At 42.2% G+C, this 23,520-nt stretch overlaps 1 protein-coding gene across 1 annotated transcript in view; it reads right to left on the minus strand.

Annotated features, from left to right (window-relative positions):
- VWA3B (von Willebrand factor A domain containing 3B) overlaps nucleotides 1-23,520 on the minus strand; it is a gene marked incomplete at both ends in the record, with an annotated part of 90,771 nt that overhangs the window by 34,483 nt on the left and 32,768 nt on the right. Inside the window, 9 exons of the mRNA XM_083362560.1 lie at nucleotides 100-218; nucleotides 1,378-1,534; nucleotides 1,638-1,677; nucleotides 2,559-2,651; nucleotides 3,400-3,572; nucleotides 14,049-14,176; nucleotides 16,743-16,925; nucleotides 19,116-19,214; nucleotides 22,402-22,533. Of these exons, the coding sequence (XP_083218686.1) occupies nucleotides 100-218; nucleotides 1,378-1,534; nucleotides 1,638-1,677; nucleotides 2,559-2,651; nucleotides 3,400-3,572; nucleotides 14,049-14,176; nucleotides 16,743-16,925; nucleotides 19,116-19,214; nucleotides 22,402-22,533 (1,124 nt within the window). The remainder of the gene's footprint in view (nucleotides 1-99; nucleotides 219-1,377; nucleotides 1,535-1,637; nucleotides 1,678-2,558; nucleotides 2,652-3,399; nucleotides 3,573-14,048; nucleotides 14,177-16,742; nucleotides 16,926-19,115; nucleotides 19,215-22,401; nucleotides 22,534-23,520) is intronic.

A 23,520-nucleotide genomic window follows, 5' to 3' on the forward strand; every position in this document is an offset into this window, starting at 1 on the left:
AATAATAATCATTCACCCATAAAAGCCCATCAATAGGTGAACTTGAGTTCTCACCACCAGAAAAATTTCCAGTTGGTTAAATCCTGTAATCAGACTTGCCTTTCATACATTGTTATTGCTTCTTGCACCTTCTTTCTGTAGGCATCAAGATCTACTGCTTGAGGATTAAGAAGGGTGACACATTTCTTATCACTGCTCACATGGGCAAATGGGAATATCTGTAGCATAATACAACAAAACATTTATTCCTACATCTAAAGACCTTGGAATCTAATTTCCCAGCTTTCCCACATAATTTAACATTTATTAGACTCTAATGGGTATCACACACACCCCTTTTACAAAATTCCTAGTATAGTTTAAAATGACATTAAAAGCCTGACAACAGCTAAAAGTAATTCATATTAATAATAAAACTGACTTCAAGTATCATAAAGAAAAAGATCCACTTTATTTAACCAAAAAACAAACAAAAATGGCAATACATTTGCCTAGTGTTCATGTAGCAACTGATATAAGCAGCATCACTGGAGTAACAATAAGATATAAATTATTATCTCAAATTATGGAGCACTTTAAGAGAATATTAGCAAAAAAGAATGTTATAGAATTGTTGAAAATCTCATAAAAGCTTTTACTAGTTTTATTGTTTACCTTAAATTGAGACAGTGTGTAGTTGTTATTATTGCTATTTAAAGCTCTCGGAGATCATTACACATTTAATGAACCATTTTCTAGCTAGCTTATTACATACAAAAGGGGAATGCTATTTGTGGCCATCATTTTTAACCCTCAGTGCTGTACAGTGTCACTAAGATAATGCAGGCACAACCATTTCCCTGTTGCATGTCTTCTGAAACACAACCTCACCAATTACCTTACTCCATTGGGTGCAGTGGTTAAAATGTAGTATTGCAGGTTAATTCTGCTGACTGCCAGCAGTTCGATCCTGACCAGCTCAAAGTTGACTTAGTTTTCCAACTTTCCAAATTTGGTAAAATGAGGACCCAGATTGTTGGGAGCAATATGCTGACTCTGTAAACTGCTTAGAGTGTGCTATAAAGCACTATGAAGCGTTATATTAAGTGCTATTGCCATTGCTACTCTTGTCAACCAGCCACTATATTAACATGTTCTTAGGATGGCATACTATTAATTTGGAGAAACCAAAAGGGTAGTCCCAAATATAATAGCCTCAGAACATAGGAAACATCTACAAGAAAACATTCCTAGATTCTGCTAGGTGTTCTACTTTCCACCACAATTAAAATGAAAGAATACAGTAGGTAGCACAGATCTGATTACAATCTGTGACTAGAATAATAGAGAATACAATGTTTTAAAAGCAGCAAAAAAAAATCACAAAGAAAGACTTACATCATCAAATACTTTGGAAACAACATGTTTATCTAAAATTGGAACATAAGTAGTTGTACGAGGAACTGCTGTTGGGGCTAAGGCATCCATTATGGTAAGTCTCTTAGCAATCAAACCGTGAATCTTTAGCCATTGAGCTGAAGGGATATCCAAAGAGCTTTTTAAAAGAAAGAATGAGAGAAACACATCATGACCAACCCAATAGTGACAGTTTATTCTCAAAAGAATGAACATACTCTTTTTGTTGCCTATATACTTACTTGTCATTTATCTTTTGTTCAGGTTTTGGGCTCTTCTGTTCTGTAGGGGAAATTTAAAAATTTGTTTTATACTGTCAGTGTTGTTTACTTTGATAATCAAAAATTCAAGTTCAGCAGAATAAAATCTGGGCTAGGATATTAAATAGAAAAAGACTGAAAGCAATTTTAATAGGTAAGAAAACTGCAGTGTATGAAAGTTGTATACTGTTTAGGCAGCCAAACCAACAGTGTTCAGGGGTACAAACTAGGAGAAACCCAGAGGCATTTATAGCAGGTCAGGCCAAAGGAAGTAAGACAACCACAGTACTGGAGTATGCAGAGGTATTACACAATAAGACTACTACATTAAAAGAGAATAAATAATAGGCTTAGAACATGACTTTTCTTGGATTAAAACAGATTCAGATATTCAGTCATGGGTGTTCTTGATCACCCATCTCTCATCTTAAATCCTCACAGCAATGTTTCCAGGATAGTTTAGTTTTAAGTTTTAACATTGTTTTATTGTTGGGCTATTATTAATTTAATTCTTTTTAATTCTATTTTTATCTTAATTTATATTGTCTTTTAAATATTGCCCTGTAAACCGCCCTGAGTCCTTTGGGAATAGGGCGGTATAGAAAACTAATTAAATAAATAAATAAATAAAATGAATGGAAATGAACATTTTCCATTCCCATGACTCAATGGAAAAAATATTAGATAAAAAGGCAGTCTATTAAAAACAATCAATCCAGTGATAAACACCAAGTACTATTTGCTATCCAGTTAAGTTAGCCAGCCTCTGTGAAGCAAATGGTTGCCTCCAAATCAAGGGAAAATGAGCACAAGAGGGATACAATATGCATGAAAGGTAACTGTTAAAGCTGTTGATGCAGAATGGTAGATAGATAAGTGGGAAAGCTCACCTGGAAAACTTACCTTTTCTTTCAGCTGAAGTTTTTCCATCTTGACTTTGTTCAGAAGGCTTGGCTATGTAGCGTTGAGTTCTAAGCATGCTACTCTTTGTTGGCTCTACAAAAGACATTTACATATAAAAATAAATAAGGAAAGAAGTCTCACAATGATCAATAATATATTTTAGGCAAGAATGTTTTTCCAATCACTTGTTTTTCTATCAATTCTTCTGTACTTTTCAACTTTTAGATATTGGTGGATATTAAAATTCAGTAAAGGACCCAGTTAACTTAGAAAATTAATGACTGTGGGAATGAAGTAGCTTTCAACAGTTCCTCAATTTGTACTTTAAATTCCAAGTTAAGAGATTATTCCTCTTTTTTTACCAAGGACAATAGATCTTAAGACACAAACCCTAAGATGCTTCTAAATAGATGACTCTTACCATTATCTCCTACAGAACACTACAATATGTGACTATTTTTTTTTTCTTTCTCAAGAGGTTGCAGGGAGAATTGTGTGTGTGCACAAGAAATGTATAAAGAAACATCAGAAAAAGCCATAAAAATGATTACAAGTGGGACTCTTCCCATCTGAAAACACTCTCTCTACACTCCAAGCTTTATCTATTAGACTTCATACTATGAAGTAAGAAAGAGGTATCTAAAACTACTTGACCACACATACCTCTAGTATTATTAAATCACATACACAATGGTCATTTTTCAGATCCTTGATTGCATAGGTCTGGGAATCATAAGGACTGTTACAGTGAGCATCAGTGTGAAACATGTAATGTAGAAGAAAATCTATACTCAAAAGATGAGACATATTGTAACTGAATAATCCCTGTAATTTCCTTTACCTGCATATAAAACTTTCTTCTTTGTGGTTGGACTCTCAGAGAATGCCATATCGGGTTCTGATGAAGCTGATGCAGTCTCTTCAAAGGCAGAATAGGACCTAACTCGAGATGAGGGGTTCAGTCCCTCAACTTCTATGGTTACTGGGATTGTAGCAAAAGTCTGCCTGGGTTGTCTGTTTAAGAAACAGACAAGTCACTACCTAAGCCAAGGCTCACAAATACATATGTGAGAAGGTGAACATACATATCTGAGAAAGGTGAACTGCAATCAAACTAATCCACATATCAAGATTTTGTTGAATACAACATCCCCATCCGCTATATTGCTTCTTTCATAGCACAGAATAGCAGGATCACTTAGTCACTTCTGCTGCTTTTATGTATATAAAAAGGGTTAAAGTGGAACAAGTGAAAACTTCTCCTCTTGGGACTGTCCATGCTAATTATTTCCAATATTGCCTTCAGTGGCTCTGTAAAGTTCTATGCCTTTTGAAATAGATATAGAAATATTGCTAATATCGATTGCTGCTATTAAGTCCTCTCTGCCTTTTGTACTTCTTGCTTGTTGTTCATGTCTCCCTTACCCAGTTTTGTCTGTCTTTTGTCCCATTTGGACAGTTATTTTGATATTTGCTGATGTTTAATAAATAAGCTTCAACCTATATTTTTGCTAGCTGAATTTATGTGCATGCTCTGATTGGGTTATAGGATTAATGGGAAGTATGCTGGGTGTAAATGGAAATTTGGAAATTGCCCAAAGTCATTTTCCAACCAAAGGCTATGGACCATAACTAAACACTGAGTACTGAGATGATTCCAGTTATGTAAAAATAATTAACCCAATTTATTTCAGGCACTTGGTCAAATATATGGTTGAACTAGCATTTAGAGCCACAGATTATGGATACTCATTGAGAGTTAGAATGTCCTAATTAAGACACATTTTTACCTCTTATAAAACATTTTTTTAAATTATTACACTGGAACCAAAAATTTCATACAGATAGGAAGGAGTACAACATCTGGAAAACAAAGATAAAGGCACTGGTTGAAAAGTAGAACCTCTCTGGCATTTTAGAGATGCCATGACCAGAAAAAGCCCAAACCAGGGTAACTTAGAGAAAAGAGGATATATATACTAAAGTTTAAAATAATTCTGAAATTGAGCATGACATATAGTAGATTCAATACTGTACTTCAGGAAAGGAAATATAGGACAAGTTAAGACAGATGTAGGGACACAATGAAATGAACAATAATACCTTAATATTAAAAATTTATGAATCTGGAACTATTAAGGATTGGAAGTTTACTAGATATTAGTACCATTCTATTTAAAAGATACTGAAGTGACAAAGCATGAACTTTTCTGATGATTTAATAACGAATTCTTATTAAGATAATCAGAAAATTGTAAATATATGGAATATATTTGTCCAATATATACAATGTATCATATTTTGTATGTTGATATATTGTAGATTAATCAGATTTCATGATAAAGTTTCCCTTTAGAATTTTTGGCAATTAGAGGTATACCAGCATGCTTTGAGTGACATAGCTAAAGACATTTCTCTAAACAAAATAAAAAAGGAAATGTATTCATACATTATTGTAATGGTAATGAACATATTAAAGGGATAGGGACTTTAAAGAACTAAAATTCACATAATGGAAAGAGATAGTGAAATCAAAGATCCTAAAAGAAATATTGAACCTGCACAGGGACTGTAAAAAAATAGCTATAGATGGAGAATATATATTAGCATTGTATACTTGAAATTGAACATGATTTTAGTTTGAAAAGAAAAACGGATTTTTGCATGTAAACAGTGCATACTCGATATACCTGCAACACGGGTATGTTTAAAAGTCTTGATTAAAGTTAATTTTGCTAATAGAACCTTGGTAAATGTGTAAAAGGCAGTAGTAAACTGAAATAATAATATAAATGTTATAAATAATATAATAAATTATGACAGCAGGTATATAATATTCCAAGAAGCACATACATACCTGAAATGAATGCAGATTACATAAATCTTATGTTATGCAGTGTAAATGTGAGGTTGTTCTTTAAAATGCACATGATATAAAGAAAATACAATCAAACTAATTTGCTGAAATTTATGCAATCTAGAGCAACCAGAGGAGTAGCAGGATATATGCATAATATACCTGAGCACAATAGGATTGCAGAAAGAAAGAATCAAAGCCCGCTAACTATGATAAGATGCCTTTTGTTGGTTATTCAATGATTTCTGGGGTGAAGCACTTAACACAGCTACTTATCTGCATCCAAAAAGTGCAGATAACCCCAGTATGAATTATAGAAGGAGGGAGGGACAAATCAAATGTGTCACACCTAAAGATATTTGGATGCAAAGCTTATGCATATATCCTTAGGAATAAATTATAAAAGCCAATTAGAAATAATGCTGGGATATCAAAGGCTACAGGATTTTAGACTTTTAAAACTGGAAAAATTAAAACTGGAAAAGTAAATCCAGGCATTATTACTTATTTTAATGAAGGATAATCCCAGATAAACTACAATATCTATATATAATAAATAGACAGACACACCAACCTGATTTTACCAAAAGCATCTGGGTCAACCCAGAAAGTACACAAGGGAAAACAGCTAATAATAACACCACACATTCAGAAGCGGTTACTGGCTTCCGGTTTGCGTTCGCGGACATACGAGGAGAGCGCTCTCTCCGCCATCTGGTTTTTCTCCACTGAGAGACCCTGAAAAGGGTCGAAAGTCACCTTGGAGGGGCAACGACTGTGAGGAGGCCCTCCAATCAATTGCAGAAGGGCGGCAGCCCTCCATTTGATCCAGAGCAGCTCCTTTGGACCGACGAAGAAAAGATTCACCATTAACATGGCCGATCACTAAGCTGTTTCCTGCTGAAAGCCAAAATTACTACCAAGCACAATGAAAACAACGTGGAGGATTTGGGTGAGATCTTACCTTTCTTATTTCCCCAACTACTTTCCTATGGGAGCATTCTGAAAATTTCTTCACCCCCTTTTGGAATAGCGGTGTCTGCCTACTTGGGGAATTAAAGCTTCAAAAGAAATGAAAAACATAACTAAACTAACTAACTAAACAACTGGACTTGCACCTTTGGAATATTTGGGGTACCAAAAAGTTCTTATTTCTATGGGGACCTATTACCCTATTTACCTTTTAAGCTGGAAAAGGAAAAAAAATGAAAAAAAAACTTAACTGGATAAAAGCTTTATTTGAGTCTGGAAAAAGATTTTACATGCTATTGTGGACATCTTGTGGCGAAGCCTGGTATAGCAAGGAAACTTTCCTTTTATTGTGAGATCTGGCTGCAGCCCAGATTTGTCCTTGGCACTATTTTTAAATATAAGAACTTGAAACACCTGACAGCGAAAACAACTTCTAGGAATTGTGGAGGTGGACATTTGCTGACCCTTATCAAAAATAGCCTCCACCAAAGACCTATCTGTAAACACTGTAGAAATGGAGGAATACTGCCCACAACTTAACTATAAACTTATACTTGAAAAAATCCTTGAAGTGACTGAACTAATGAATTCCAGACTGAAAGATAAAGGTGCCAGCTTAAACCTACCAGATGAAGCCCTGATTGCAATTGATGAACTGACAATCCAAAAACCAACAGAAGAGGAAGAAATTAATATTAAAACAGGGGAGTTTAAAGAACAACAAGTACAATCTACTGAGAGCTTTGACACACAAACCTTGATCTCAATTACAAAACCTACAATCCAAAAAACAACAGAAGCCGAAGAAAACAACACTAAGATGGAGGGTGTTAAAGATCTTCAAGCACAGTATATTGAGAATCCAGCCAGCCAAACAACAACTACAACACTGGACATGACCTCTTATCCAATCCAGATAGGACCGGAAGAAGAAGAAGACCAGACTGAACCAACGACAACTATACTAAATCAAACATGGGGATTTGAATTATTAGAGCAACAACTTAATGAATATAAAGGGGCCAGTTCCTTTGAAAAATTGACAACTGGATGGTCTCACTTGATTGAAACAACATGTGTAGGAATGAAGGGAGACCCACTTGAGAACTTAAAGGCACTGGTATGGAAGCCTGCTTGGCCCAAAAAGAAAGCCAGAGTTAGATTTTAAAAATGGGTTCTTTTCTTTTGTGATTTATAATGACAGAGCCTGAAATCTCTTTTAATGGGCTAAACGGAGTTTTTAAAAGATATAAATTGTTTTTAGATTTAGGATTTAGATTTGCAAGGGAAATGAAAATCAGCTATTAGAACATAGTTTTGAATTATATTATAGAACTGGGGATGATATAATAATACTTTATTAATAATTGAACCATTAAGATGAGAAATAGAATATATTTGTGAAATAAAATAAGAATGTATTTAAGCAAACAATATACCGTATATACTTGAGTATAAGCCGAATTTTTCAGCCCACTTTTTTGGGCTGAAAACTCCACTTCGGCTTATACTCCAGTCAACAAAAAAAAAGAACTGTCCCTTCGTTCGGAACAGGCTGCTAAGAGAAGGGAGGGCTGGGCTCCGCACGGGCTACGGGTCCGGCGTTCGCCCGCCGAACAGCTGATAGGCGCGGGCGTGGCCGGGCTGTCTCCGGAGCCGGGCGGGTTCCACCGGCTGGGCTTCCCACGGCTGCCTCAGCAGTTGGCGCGGCCGCCGGCGTTTGCCCGCCGAACAGCTGATGGGCGCGGGTGTGGCCAGGCTGTCCCCAGAGCCGGGCAGGATCCACCGGCGTTGGGTGTTCGCCCGCCAAACAGCTGATGGGCGCGGGCGTGGCCGGGCTGTCTCCGGAGCCGGGCGCCTTCCACCGGCGTTCCGCGTTTGCCCGCCGAACAGCTGATGGGCGCGGGCATGGCCGGGCTGTCCCCAGAGCCGGGCGGGTTCCACCGGCTGGGCTCCCCACGGCTGCCTCAGCAGTTGGCGCGGCCGCGGGTCCGGCGTTCGCCCGCCAAACAGCTGATGGGCGCGGGCGTGGCCGGGCTGTCTCCGGAGCCGGGCGCCTTCCACCGGCGTTCGGCGTTCGCCCGCCGAACAGCTGATGGGCGCGGGCGTGGCCGGGCTGTCTCCGGAGCCGGGCGCCTTCCACCGGCGTTCCGCGTTTGCCCGCCGAACAGCTGATGGGCGCGGGCATGGCCGGGCTGTCCCCAGAGCCGGGCGGGTTCCACCGGCTGGGCTCCCCACGGCTGCCTCAGCAGTTGGCGCGGCCGCGGGTCCGGCGTTCGCCCGCCAAACAGCTGATGGGCGCGGGCGTGGCCGGGCTGTCTCCGGAGCCGGGCGCCTTCCACCGGCGTTCGGCGTTCGCCCGCCGAACAGCTGATGGGCGCGGGCGTGGCCGGGCTGTCTCCGGAGCCGGGCGCCTTCCACCGGCGTTCGGCGTTCGCCCGCCAAACAGCTGATGGGCGCGGGCGTGGCCGGGCTGTCCCCAGAGCCGGGCGCCTTCCACCGGCGTTCGGCGTTCACCCGCCGAACAGCTGATGGGCGCGGGCGTGGCCGGGCTGTCCCCAGAGCCGGGCGGGTTACGCCGGCGTTCAGCGTTCGCCCGCCAAACAGCTGATGGGCGCAGGCATGGCCGGGCTGTCTCCGGAGCCGGGCGGGTTCCACCGGCTGGGCTTCCCACGGCTGCCTCAGCAGTTGGCGCGGCCGCCGGCGTTTGCCCGCCGAACAGCTGATGGGCGCGGGTGTGGCCAGGCTGTCCCCAGAGCCGGGCAGGATCCACCGGCGTTGGGTGTTCGCCCGCCGAACAGCTGATGGGCGCGGGCGTGGCCGGGCTGTCTCCGGAGCCGGGCGCCTTCCACCGGCGTTCCGCGTTTGCCCGCCGAACAGCTGATGGGCGCGGGCATGGCCGGGCTGTCCCCAGAGCCGGGCGGGTTCCACCGGCTGGGCTCCCCACGGCTGCCTCAGCAGTTGGCGCGGCCGCGGGTCCGGCGTTCGCCCACCGAACAGCTGATGGGCGCGGGCGTGGCCGGGCTGTCCCCAGAGCCGGGCGGGTTCCACCGGCTGGGCTCCCCACGGCTGCCTCAGCAGTTGGCGTGGCCGCGGGTCCGGCATTTGCCCGCCAAACAGCTGATGGGCGCGGGCATGGCCGGGCTGTCCCCAGAGCCGGGCGGGTTCCACCGGCTGGGCTCCCCACGGCTGCCTCAGCAGTTGGCGCGACCGCAGGTCCGGCGTTCGCCCGCCGAACAGCTGATGGGCGCGGGCGTGGCCGGGCTGTCCCCAGAGCTGGACAGGTTCCACCGGCTGGGCTCCCCACGGCTGCCTCAGCAGTTGGCGCGGCCGCGGGTCCGGCGTTCGCCCGCCGAACAGCTGATGGGTGCGGGCGTGGCCGGGCTGTCCCCAGAGCCGGGCGCCTTCCACCGGCTGGGCTTCCCACGGCTGCCTCAGCAGTTGGCGCGCCCGCGGGTCCGGCGTTCGCCCGCCGAACAGCTGATGGGCGCGGGCGTGGCCGGGCTGTCCCCAGAGGTAAACTTCGTGACCCACCCAGCCCATGCATAAAACAGAAATGAAAAGTCTTAAAAAAGTTTTGCGCGGTTAAATAAACAGCATTTGCATATTGTTTCTCCACGGAGCACCGACAAAATTCGCTCGAATTAAGGAACGTGGGGAGCTAAAGAATAGGGCTATAGGGAATGTCTGGCATGATGGGCAACCCTGGGAAACACAAGGACTGTAGTGCAGTGGCGTAGCGTGGGGGGTGCAGGGGGGGCCGGCCGCACCGGGTGCAACATCTGGGGGGGCACGACCGGCGGGCTAGGGCAAGGCTGCTCGCGAGCGAGGGGTATCTGTGCCTGCGCCGACACAGAAACGCTTCTCTCTCCGAGTGGGGGAAGGCTCAGCGGCTCCCTGGGTCTATATACGCCTCTGTATGGGCACGCCACCTCACGCTCCCGCAAACGAGAAAGAAAGAACGGCAGCACCGTCATCTGCGAGCCTCACCAGCGGCGGCGTTCCTCGGTGTGGGCGTGCCTGCGTCTTTGGGTGTGAGGCTTTCGGAGAGGCTGCCTTTGGCTCCTGGTACTTGCAGCCGGTGTAAAAGAACAAGTCTGTGAAAGCGGGCGAGAATTCATTTCTTTTACACCGGCTGCAAGTACCAGGAGCCAAAGGCAGCCTCTCCGAAAGCCTCACACCCAAAGACACAGGCACGCCCACACCCAGGAACGCCGCCGCTGCCGTTCTTTCTTTCTCGTTCACGGGAGCGCGAGGCGGCGTGTGCATACAGAGGCGTATATAGACCCAGGGAGCCGCCGAGCCTTCCCCCACCCGGAGAGAGAAGCGTTTCTGTGTCGGCGCAGGCACAGATACCCCTCGCTCGCGAGCAGCCTTGCCCTAGCCCGCCGGTCGCGCCCCCCCAGATGTTGCGCCCAGTGCGGCCGGGCCCCCCCTGCACCCCCCACGCTATGCCACTGCACTATAGTCCTCGTGTTTCCCAGGGTTACCCGTCATGCCAGACATTCCCTATAGCCCGATTCTTTAGCTCCCCACGTTCCTTAATTCGAGCGAATTTTGTCGGTGCTCCATGGAGAAACAATATGCAAATGCTGTTTATTTAACCGCGCAAAACTTTTTTAAGACTTTTCATTTCTGTTTTATGCATGGGCTGGGTGGGTCACGAAGTTTACCTCTGGGGACAGCCCGGCCACGCCCGCGCCCATCAGCTGTTCGGTGGGCGAACGCCGGACCCGCGGGCGCGCCAACTGCTGAGGCTGCCGTGGGAAGCCCAGCCGGTGGAACCCGCCCGGCTCCGGAGACAGCCCGGCCACGCCCGCGCCCATCAGCTGTTCGGCGGGCAAACGCCGAACGCCGGTGGAACCCACCCGGCTCTGGAGACAGCCCGGCCACGCCCGCGCCCATCAGCTGTTTGGCGGGCAAACACCCAACGCCGGTGGATCCCGCCCGGCTCTGGGGACAGCCCGGCCATGCCCGCGCCCGTCAGCTGTTCGGCGGGCGAACACCCAACGCCGGTGGATCCCGCCCGACTCTGGGGACAGCCCGGCCACGCCCGCGCCCGTCAGCTGTTCGGCGGGCGAACACCCAACACTGGTGGATCCCGCCCGCCTCTGGGGACAGCCCGGCCACGCCCGCGCCCTTCAGCTGTTCGGCGGGCGAACGCCGGACCCGCGGCCGCGCCAACTGCTGAGGCAGCCGTGGGGAGCCCAGCCGGTGGAACCCGCCCGGCTCTGGGGACAGCCCGGCCACGGCCACGCCCATCAGCTGTTCGGCGGGCAAACGCCAAACGCCGGTGGAACCCGCCCGGCTCTGGAGACAGCCCGGCCATGCCCGCGCCCATCAACTGTTCGGTGGGCGAACGCCGGACCCGCGGCCGCACCAACTGCTGAGGCAGCCGTGGGGAGCCCAGCCGGTGGAAGGCGCCCGGCTCTGGGGACAGCCCGGCCACGCCCACGCCCATCAGCTGTTTGGCGGGCGAACGCCGGACCCGCGGCCGCACCAACTGCTGAGGCAGCCGTGGGGAGCCCAGCCGGTGGAAGGCGCCCGGCTCTGGGGACAGCCCGGCCACGCCCACGCCCATCAGCTGTTCGGCGGGCGAACGCCGGACCTGCGGCCGCGCCAACTGCTGAGGCAGCCGTGGGAAGCCCAGTCGGTGGAACCCGCCCGGCTCCGGAGACAGCCCGGCCACGCCCGCGCCCATCAGCTGTTCGGCGGGCGAACACCCAACGCCGGTGGAACCCGCCCGGCTCTGGGGACAGCCCGGCCACGCCCGCGCCCATCAGCTGTTCGGCAGGCGAACACCCAACGCCGGTGGAACCCGCCTGGCTCTGGGGACAGCCCGGCCACGCCCGCGCCCATCAGCTGGTCGGCGGGCGAACGCCGGACCCGCGGTTGCACCCACGGTCAGGGGCGAACGGGGGGCCATGAACGGCCACAGAGCACATGTGCCGGCAGGGATGGCTGGGAGAAGGCTGGAGACGGCTGCCGGTGGTTGCGCAGCTCCATCAGCTGAGAGGCGGCAAGAAACAGCCGCCGGCGGAGTCAACGAGCAGCTCGTCGTGGCACAGAATATAGATATGTTGCTAAGAAGGGGCCAAGCTTATACTTATACTCGGCTTATACTCAAGTCAATAACTTTTTCCAGTTTTTTGGGGTAAAATTAGGGGTCTCGGCTTATACTCGAGTCGGCTTATACTCAAGTATATGGTATGTATTTTAGATCGGACAACTACTATATAATGAAATAGGGGAAATTTGGGTTACTTGAAAACTAAGTATTATGTATACTAAAGGCTAATTTAGACACTGTAATTGAAATTAGGTAAAATTTATAAACAGGACATGGATAAGTATAAGTTAAAATATATTGATAATTGTCTCAACTGACCATGCTATAACGAGAAATGTATTAATTTGATTGTGATATTGTAATTAAGGGAATTGGAGAGGGAATTTCTGCTGATGTAACCTGAGATATGTACAAAAAGATTTTGTTATTGGACTTTTGATTACCCAATCACCACATTGCTTCATAAATATCTGTAAAATTGGAAAATTAATAAAACTTGTTTCAAAAAAAGAAGCGGTTACTGAAAATAAGTCAGAAGAATCTGAAATAGTATCTGATTCTGAAGGGGCTATTGACAAACAGTCTGAAACAGACTCAGTATTAGAATTAAGGAGTTGTCACTGATTTAATAAAGGAATCCCACTTGAGAGTAAGGGATGTGTCTGATGCCCATTCATGGGGAAAAATACAGGAACTATCAGCACTTAAATCATTTCCTCCCATAAGAAATGGGAATCTTTGCACAAAAACATGGGTTCTAACAAAACTAAAAAAGAGCAATGGGGTGGGCACGGTTTCGGCATGATGCATCTGGCCCACGGGCCGGCAGTTTGACATGCCTGCTATAGAGGTACATTTATTTTATCTCAGACTGTCTTACAATGTTGGCAGTCCTCAAAAATTTCTGTTGCTAAATGAGACAGTTGTTAAATGACTTTTGCCCCATTTTATGACCTTTCTTGCCACAAGTGTTAAGTGAATCACTCCAGTTAAGTTAGTAACACAGTTGTTAAGTGAACCTGGCTTCTCCATTGACTTTGCTTGTTAGGTCACAAAAGGGGATCACATGACCCTGGGACACTGCAACTGTCATAAATATGAGTCAGTTGCCAAGCGTCCAAATTATGATCACATGACCATGGGGATGCTGCAGCGGTCATAAGTCACTTTCTTCAGTGCCATTGTAACTTTGGTCACTAAATGAACTGTTTCAAGTTGTGGACTACCTGTAAAGATGCCTTGAGGTTTTTCAGAGGAGTATTATACACTGCTCAAAAAAATAAAGGGAACACTTAAACAATACAACGTACTGTATTTAATAGTAGGATGTCTTATTTTGTGTTCCCTTTATTTTTTTTGAGCAGTATATTTTCCAGTTCATTATTGTTTTGAGCAATAAAAGCACTGGCTTTTTCTAGTTGTTTCTTTCGTCTCATAGAGTGCTTGATTTTATTGACATCAATGATTATTTCCTTACCCTTGTCTTTCAAAATAAAAACCATTGTGACAAAAATTGTCCTATGCATATTTTAGTCAAGTAAAATCATGACATAAGAGCTAAAGAATGAAGAAACAAAGAAGAAGCACATACTTATCGTGAAGATCTTTTGCTCCATTAAACAAATCCATCAAATTGCTGCCAGTGTAAAGGGATTGTACTTCCTTCAGTTGTTTTGCTCCTCGTTCTATCTCTCTTCTAACCAAATATATATCCTCACTCTGTCAAAAAGTAAACCACTTGTTACAACTGTTGAGCAGCACAAACACCACAGAACATCTTTGGGGAGAAAAAAGCAAATAATTACAAGGCATTATCTACAGTATACAGTCTATAGTGCAACCGCTTCACGTATTAAGCAGGCTTTAGAGTAATATTTTATTGCTTCACCTATTCTTTCTGAGCATTGATTTCCCAAGAAGAATTTTCTATAGTGTTTCTTAAAGTATGGTCCTTGGTCCTTGCATGTCTGTCAGGGGTCCACAATATCAAAATTATTTGCCACACATTGAAGATATTTGCAAAAAATTAAAATAATGTCCCTCTTATTTTTATTTGTTCAAAAATATGTTTTTTGAATGCAAAATATTTTAGTTAATATCTAGTGGATTTAATATTCAATAAATATTTGATGAATGCATGAATTTTAATTTTTAATTCAGAAATATTGATAAATATATCCCATAGAAATATAAATTGTTTTAGAGTCCTCCATAATTTTTAAATGTGAGAAAGGATCCTGACAGCAAAAGGCTTAACCCTTAGTAGTTCTTAGCCTTTTCCCCCCCCTCTCTTAACTAAAAGAATGTAATTCCAATAGAAAAGAATTTACACAGCTTGGGGTTGAACTATGGACTCCCTCTGAGCTTCATTGATTTCTTGCAAACATTTTGTTACCTCACCAACTAACACCTGATTAGTGCTGATGATATTACCTAGTCAGATAATAAAATGTCTGCAAACAAACAACCAAATTCAGAGAGCACAAAGTATGTAATATTTTTAGCCAGAGATTTTTATAATGTTATCTTCACAATAGCTTATGAGCTACTAATTAGTTTTGTAGGCACTATATAGCCCAAAAGCATGCAAATGTCCCTAAAATAAATAACCTTATTTTAATTATCACCATATTACTGTTGGTTTTGATATCAACACTTTCCACATGTTAATTAAGCATTGCCATACATAGAGCAGCAATTTCCTCAAGTGCCCCAGAGACTATATTCAGTGGAGAAAATACAATAATTTGAGCCAGAAACTAAAATGGTATCAAAATGAAGTTATACCTTTAACTGATCTTTGTAAAAACTATATATTTTTGCATCTTTTTCATATCTCATTTCCATTTGCAGATGTGGCCAGCATGATAGCTCAATGCCTTGTTCTTCCCATTCTTGTTTAGTTTGTAGTTTCCCCTCAGTATTCAAAATATCTTTATAAGTCACAAATTTCTCATAATTAATTAAATTTGGGTGTACAAACGCCTCTGTTTTCAAAATCCATCCTGGTATTTTCATGTGGGTTCTTGATTTTACCTTTTCCCATGTGAAAAGGAGTGCATTTCTTACATAGTGGTTTTGAAAGTATTTGTGAATTTTGTTCTTCCCATACCATAGAAAAGCATGCCATCCAAGTTGTAGGTCATGCCCTTCCAGGTATAATACTCTTTTGTTTCTAAGACAGGGGTCTTCAAACTTGGCCTTTTTATAACTGCCTGAGGAATTCTGGGAGTTGAAGTCCAGAAGTCATAAAAGGGCCAAGTTTGAATACTCCTGTTCTAAGAGTTATCCATTCTTTTTACCATGTTAATCCAGCTGCTTGATAGTACAAGACCCAGTCTGGTAGCCCAAAGCCTCCATTTTCTTTTGCTTCTTGTAACATTTTCAGTCAGATTCTCGCTTTTTTCCTTGGCAGATAAATTTCAATATCAATGTATTTAATTCATTGAAAAAAATTGTTAATTTTTATTGGTATTGTTTGAAATTAAAAAAGTAGTTTTGGTAAAATGTTCATTTTCACAGTCGCTATTCTTCCTAACATTGATAGTTGTAAATTTTTCCATTTTTCCAAATCTAGTTTTATTTGTTTTAATAATTTTATATAATTATCTTCTTTTATTGTTACATTCCTTGTTGTTAGATATATTCCCAAATATTTAACTTTCTTAACTACTTGGAGGTCTGTTTTTTCTGATAATTGGTTTTTTTTGTTTATTTGTAAGGTTTTTAACTATAACTTTAGTCTTTTCTCTGTTGATTTTCAATCCTGCTACTTCTTCAAATTCTTCAATCTTTGCTAATAATTTAGAACTTGTCTCTAACAGATCCTCTAATATAAAAACCAAGACATCCCCAAATGCTTGTAGTTTCTACTTTTCATCTTTTATCTCCATTCCTTTAATTTCTAGATCCTGTCTAACATTCCTGTTCAACACTTCCAGAGTTAAAATAAATAGTGGAGATAATGGACACCCTTGTTTTGTGCCTTTTTTAATGTTGAAACTCTCCGTAAAATCTCCATTCGCAATTATTTTGGCAGTTTGTCTATGATAAATTGTTTGAATTATATTCATGAAATTTTCTTCAAAATCCATATATTTTAGTTGTTGGACCATAAATTGCCAATTGACATTATCAAAAGCTTTCTATGCATCTAAAAAAAATCAAAGCCATTTGTTTCCCTGGGTGCATTTTGTAATATTCCAATGTGTCTAAAATCATTCTTAAATTATTCTTTATTTTTCTCTTTGGTAAAAATGGGCCTGGACCATTTTTAAAGGCTTACCTCAAAAGGTTTGGGGGAATCAGGATCTGTCAGATAAATATGGTAGTAGTGAAATCGTCCACCTGTGCTGCTGGCCAGCTCATGCAAAAATTGATTGGCTCCAGTATCATCACAGTTAAATGATATAGTGTGAACTGGAATGTTTTGCCGAAATTTGAGTTCATCTAAAATTCTGCTCGGGTGCTGTGCAAAGAAAAGGAAGGGAAAATGTGTAAATTTAAAGATATCCAAATAGAAAGTACTTAAATGATCACTTAGCCTTTAACAATAAATCAAGTAGTGTAGAAGCCTTTAATCATTATTCCATAGCAATCAGTGGTTGGGACTTTCTTAAATCAGAAGCCAAATTCCACTGGATGAGCTTTACATTCCAACGTAAAAGCCCTTGTCCAAATGGCTCTAATTTCTATGTTGCAGTATTTCTGGACAATAATTTAGTTGGTTGGCCAATTTGGTCTAGTGCTTGAGGCATCAACCAGAAACTGAGAGACCCACATTTAGGCATGATAGCCAGCTAGGTAAACTTGGATCATTCTCTCTCACACAGCCTAACCCACTTCATTTGGCTGTTGATGTGGGAAAAATAGGAGGACAAAGGAGTAGTATGTGTGTTCTCTCCTTGAATTATTTATACAAATAATAAATAAATTGAGAAGCTTCAGATTTATCTGGCTTCACTTGGTCTACATAGCTGACAAAACCAACCTAAGCACTACAATGTTCACTACAGGCTTCTCTCATCTACTGTTGTTACTTTCCAGAAGAATGCATTAACCTCTGTCTCCAGTGGCATTTTGGAGAGAGCTTATGCTCTCTACTACATTCTAAAACTTTTCATCCCTATGCCAAAAACAGTAGCTACTTGCGTGAAGCATAGGAAAATGCTGGTATTTGCAAACACCTCCCCAACCAACATTTAAAAAAATATCAAACTTTACGTCAACTATTTTTTGCATTTCTGTGACTATACACATAAAATCCATATTTACACTATATCAGATTCTATAATACATTAAATGTTATTCTTCTACCTTCTATAGAACCCTATTATTTTCCCCAAAGTAGTCAATATTTTAAGGGTGGTTTTTTTAAATAGAGAGTTAAACAATGTTGAATTTGCTTTTTGTTGTTTGCTACTGTCTCCAGACCATGGCTGGAAACCTGTTTCCTCTTGATGATTTGCAAAGTACCTCAGCCTAACAGATTTGGTCACAAAAATCCAGATGATTACTAGATGGGAACAAATAGATATATAAATCTTTGCTGTGATTGTCCATACTTCTGAAGCCCACACCTTATAGCCAGAACTAAGTTAAAAATATCAAGGTTCACATTTCAACAATAGTTATGCTCAATCTGAAAGTTCTCGACCATGGGTTGTCAGATTTACTTATACATTTCTTATTTCTATGGAATATTTAACTAAAAAGAAACAAACCAAAAATGTATTTAAAGAGTCTCCCCCATCTTGTCCCTCAGTTTTATATCATAACAATAGTCGAATGAGCTGAACCTCTGAAGGAGTATCACTTGGGGAGAAGACTAGATTCAGAGGTCCACAACTTATTTACTGGCTAAATCTTTTCTAATCATTATTTACAATAGCATTACTTTGCAGCATAGTGAGGAAACCCAAACTCCACAGAATAAGCAATACAAATTTCAAAGTTCCAACATCACTATTCACATGAAGCTCAAATTCTGATAGTGTATGTTCTCTGATGCACACCACTGACTGCTAGTAGTATATGTAAAAAAATAACCAACAGAGCATCAGGTTTTACCAGGTGTTAAAAGAAAAACAACGCTAAATGTACAGCTGCCATTTCTGGTATCGCTTCTCTATTTTATGCATAGACTGAGCATTTCCATTTTTGCCATCATCATGTTTCTGCCTCTTATACCCCATTAAAATCACCTCTATTTAGATCAGCTAAACCTTTCTTTCACAGGGTTACAATTGCTGTCTTTCCACTGCAGCTTTATCCTCCTATGACTATTGCCAGCCCTGTTCCCTTCTCAATCTTTCATTTAGAAAGACTCTTGTTCAGATAGCAGCCTCCAAAATTGTTGTTTTCCCTTCCTAAACCTAATCCCATTTTCCCCTAAACATCACACTTTGGAATGCCCTACTTTAGATACAGAAATGCTTCTTTGCCGTCCACTGTCACCATATCCTCCTCCCAATCTCTCATGTTTCCAATGTGTTGATGGAATAAACACTGGGAGGAGACACAGGCATGTATGCCTTCCTTCATCTGTCACCTTGTAGTCAGTTTGACCATCCTTGGTCTACATCATTGTTTTGCTTTGTCATCTGGCCAGTGTTACATCATCATATTGTCTTGATATGATTTGCTTCTTCATAGCTACCTGATCAGGTCTCCCATCAGTAAGAAGATAAATGGCTTGAATGTCACGATCAGCAAAGGCAATCTGAAGCGCTTTCAGTATGTTTGTAGAAGTCCCAACCTAGGCAGTCAGTGGAGGAACAGAGAAAAATTAAAATGTTAATGTGGGCAGATTTATGGAATGGGTTATAAAAATTATTTCTCAGGTGTGCTGGTGGGGCATATTTTTAAACTCTGTATAATCTAATTCACATTGTAGATAATATATGTGATATTTAAAATCCCATTATTCTTTACTGATATGTTCAATAGCTGAAAGTAACAGTTCTGTAATGAAAGACTACAAAAATATATTTCTGTAGTTTGCTGGAAGAGAAGAGAACTGTTAAATGGAAACCAGCTACCAGTAACTATTTGGATTAAATGACAGACTACTGGCACTTCATTAGCCTGAAGACAGCTTCAGAAATGATTTTTCTCAGATAAGATTAACTTATTTATTACTAAAATTTATATGCCACCCATCTCACAATCAAGAGACTAGGTGGCTTACTGAATTCTCTCTCTTCCTTTACAGCAGTGGTGGGGAATATGAAGTACATGTGCAGTAGATACTCGGCCTCTCAATCCAATTAATAATTCTTTTTGGGCCATGCCCTTTGTCCTGCTTTAAATTACCAAGTGTATCTACACCAATGAGCATGTCAGATGGAGAATTCTGAGAATTGAATTCCATACATCTTTAAATTGTCAAGGCTGAGAAACCCTGGTCATTTCCTTCAAAGTAATGAACATTCCCAATATCCCTCAATATTCCTTCCTGGAGCAGGAATGTCCTTCTGAACCAACATTCTTGCTCATTAGAAATATTACTATAGAAAAGAAGGCTGAGTTATTTTAAATCAAATCTGTATTCTAGTAAGCATGGTTACTACATTAACAGAAATTAATATAATAAAAGTATAAGTGTTTATAAAAACACCAATTACCATATTGATGGTAGAGATAACCTAAATCATATTTGTCTACTTGGAAGGATTCCCTTCATATGAAATTTTACTGTAACACAAATATATATTTTTTTTTATTGAAAAGTTTTAAAATACAATTTTCCTTTGAAAAACCCCCCTTCCCCCTCCCTCCTCCCCTCCCTACCTCCCCCCTATCTCCCCCCCTCCCCCTCTCCCTCCTCCCTCCCCTGCCTCCCCCCCTCTACTTCCCCTCCTCCCCCCCTCCCCCCCCCCGACTTCCCAGAGCAAAATACAAGGTATATATCTAAAAAGCAATCATAAACAATCATATACTAACAATTATAAACTCTAAAATCCATCACTCTCTAGCTTATATAGAGTAAACCAATCCTTAACAATACTAAATATGTATAAAAAACTAAAATAAAAGAAAACTAGCATCATTCCCATCTATGTTCTTCCACAATTCACTATTACCTAGACATATTCTCACTTACACATCACAAGCACCTATCCCTATTAACCTCTCTAGCCAAAATAGGCTATAATAGATAGTTCTTACACAAATTAACCCGCATTAACCCACAAAACTTTCTTCCTCTTCCTCTGTAGTAAATTGTCCATTAATTCCAAATTGAACATTCTGTTACCAGACATATCATCCCAAAACTCTTAAAAACACAACTACCACTTGACTATAAGTATATTGTGGAAGTTCCATAGATTTCTACTGGTCTTATTTCTTTTTTGAGCGTTTTAAGGCAGCACGCGTCACCCTCTGTTCTCTAGGATCATCCAAAAGAGTTGCAGCTTGATCTCCTCCTGTACCCTTCTCGTCTATCTGTCCATCTTCATCCTCTTGATGTTCTCCTTCTCCAGATCCCTCTGCAGCTTCCAGAAGTGTTGATGGGGTTGCTTTTAAAACATTGTTGTAAAAATCATGCGCTTGCTTCACAGTACCCAAACAGTACCTTTTGCCATCATACATGAAGCTCAACCCAGCTGGGATCTCCCATCTGAACCTTATATCTCTTTGCTTGAGCTCTTGCACAAGAAATATAAAGTCCTTCCTTCTCTTTAAAATCTTTGGAGGAATTTCTTTTAGAACCAAAACTTCTTGACCAGCAATCACAACTTTAGTATCATAGGCAGCTTGTATAACTTCATCTCTAATTTCCCTTTTTACAAAATAAACCACCACATCTCTAGGCAACTTTCTCTGCTTAGCAATCCACGAATTCACACGAAACACTTTGTCCATGCCTTGTTTTATTTCAGATGCTGGATGGTTCAATACCCCCTCAAAAGCCTCAGAAACCAGCTGCTTTAGATCTTCCTTAATATTCTCTTTTAGGCCTCTAATTCTAACAGCAAACTGCATCTGGTAAAATTGAGCCAAACTCTGTTCGCTATCCATTTTGTCTTTTAAATCTTCAATTTCCAATACTTTTGCTTCTAATATAGCATTCCTTTGAGTCAAGTCTTCCACTTGATCATCCAGCACCTCCACACATTTAGCTACTTTATGCACTGAGGACAAAATGTCTACCTTCATCTCTCTAAGTTTCTGCTCCATCCTTTCTTCCATTCTCTGCTCCAATTTCTCCAATTTCTCCTCCATCTGTGCAAATTTAACACCCATTGACTCCAAAATTAACTGGGTATGTTTTTCAAGATCCTTCGATGTCAATACATCAGGAGAATGCAACGCCTGCAGTAATGATTGTTGTTGCACCGGAGAATTTCCAGCACTCCAAAAAGTTCTAGGGGGAGGTTTAGCCGCCATCTTTTACTTACAATTGTGACGCACTTTCACTTTAAGTTTTAAGCAAAGTCCATCAAGCTTGAGAGTAAAATAAAATAATCCTCTTCATCTCTTCATCTTTCCCTCTTGTACTGCTCTGCCTGCTCTTTTCCTTTCATAGTCTCTCCTTCAAGCAGGGATGGTCGCAGACGCCTGGCTCTGCTCCATAAAGTCCGGAGCAGAGACGCTAGCCAGCTGGGAGCAGCCCAGGCTACGGGGGAGTTCAATCCTTCAGCCGCCCAAGCTCCAAGCTCAGGCGGCCCCGGAGAACTCGACCCCTACCTGGGGGCTCACCCCCTCCTCTTCTCCCGAGGAGGGGGCTTCAAATTCGCCCGAACAGCTGATCGGCGCTGTTTCGGGCGAAAAATCACACAGCTGAGCCGCGGGCAGCCCGGGAAGGCTGTCTCCGGCGCCGCGGAGCCACCGGAAGTCCTGTAACACAAATATATTGACATAGAGCATGGAGGAAGGGAAGGAGAACTCCAAAAATAGTTTAGCTCCCTTCCATTTGCATATTTTTTTTCTATAGTTACCTGAAGTTGTTTTATCCAAAGTATAGCATCTTCTATATTTTCTTCATTAACTTCAGCAAGTTTGTCTTTCCAGGCTATTGCTTCAGCATCAAATTTAACAAAGTTAAACCTGGTTTTGTTCTGAAACTGTTCCTGTAAGAAATTGTCTGTTGAATGATTTCTCTGAATGAGAAAAGTCATATTCCCTTTGCCCACCCACCATTCCACCCTGTCATCATATATAAGAAGCAGTCAGTTATGAGATAATGTTTCATTTGTCTAGAAAATACGTATTAAATGTTTTGGAAATTGTAATTCTGCTATGTCTTAAAAACACTGTCTACCTGTACTTAATTTTCTCTATGAGGTACTCACAAGAGGTTTGGGAGCTCAGCATTGCCAGAATTCCCACACAGCATAATAATAATAATAATAATAATAATAATAATAATAATAATAATAATAATAATAATAATAATAATAATAATAATAAACCTTTATTGTCAAAGTACAACATGTGTACATTGAGATTAGCTGAGCCTCCCCCTGTGCTCTCTCCCCCCAACATTTTATAAGTAAGTAAGTAAAAGTAAGTAAGTGAACTTACTTACTTTTACTTACTTACTTATAAAATTTATTTGCCACCCATCTCGTATCCAACAACTCTGGGTGGCTTACAACATAAAAACACTGAAAAGATTAAAACCATCCATTACAAAAACAGTGACAACATAGCAAATGATGACACCATCACTGGAGAACAATGATATGGGGAATGTCCTAATTCATTGTCTGCCATTCCATCTGAGAAAATGGGACTTAGGAAATCTCTTCCACTTGGAGGGAACTAGCAGAACATTGATGTGGAAGAATATGGTTCTAGCTCAGTTTTAACAACTCCAGGGAAGATTGGAAAAGATTACATTCAGAACTAATTCCAGGCAACACATATTCAGCTAGAGCATGGGTGTCAAACTTGCGATGTCACGTGACGTGTTGTGACATATCGCGACTTTTTTCCCATTGCAAGCAATGGGGTGGACGCATCCGGCCCGCAATTTGACACCACTGAACTTGAGAGACCAACAGTACAGGAAATCCTCAATTTATGGCCACAATTGAGCCCCAAAATTTCTGGTG

This window comes from Vipera ursinii (assembly GCF_947247035.1).
Source record: "Vipera ursinii genome assembly, chromosome: 4".
In the NCBI taxonomy this organism is placed as follows: Eukaryota; Metazoa; Chordata; class Lepidosauria; order Squamata; family Viperidae; genus Vipera; species Vipera ursinii.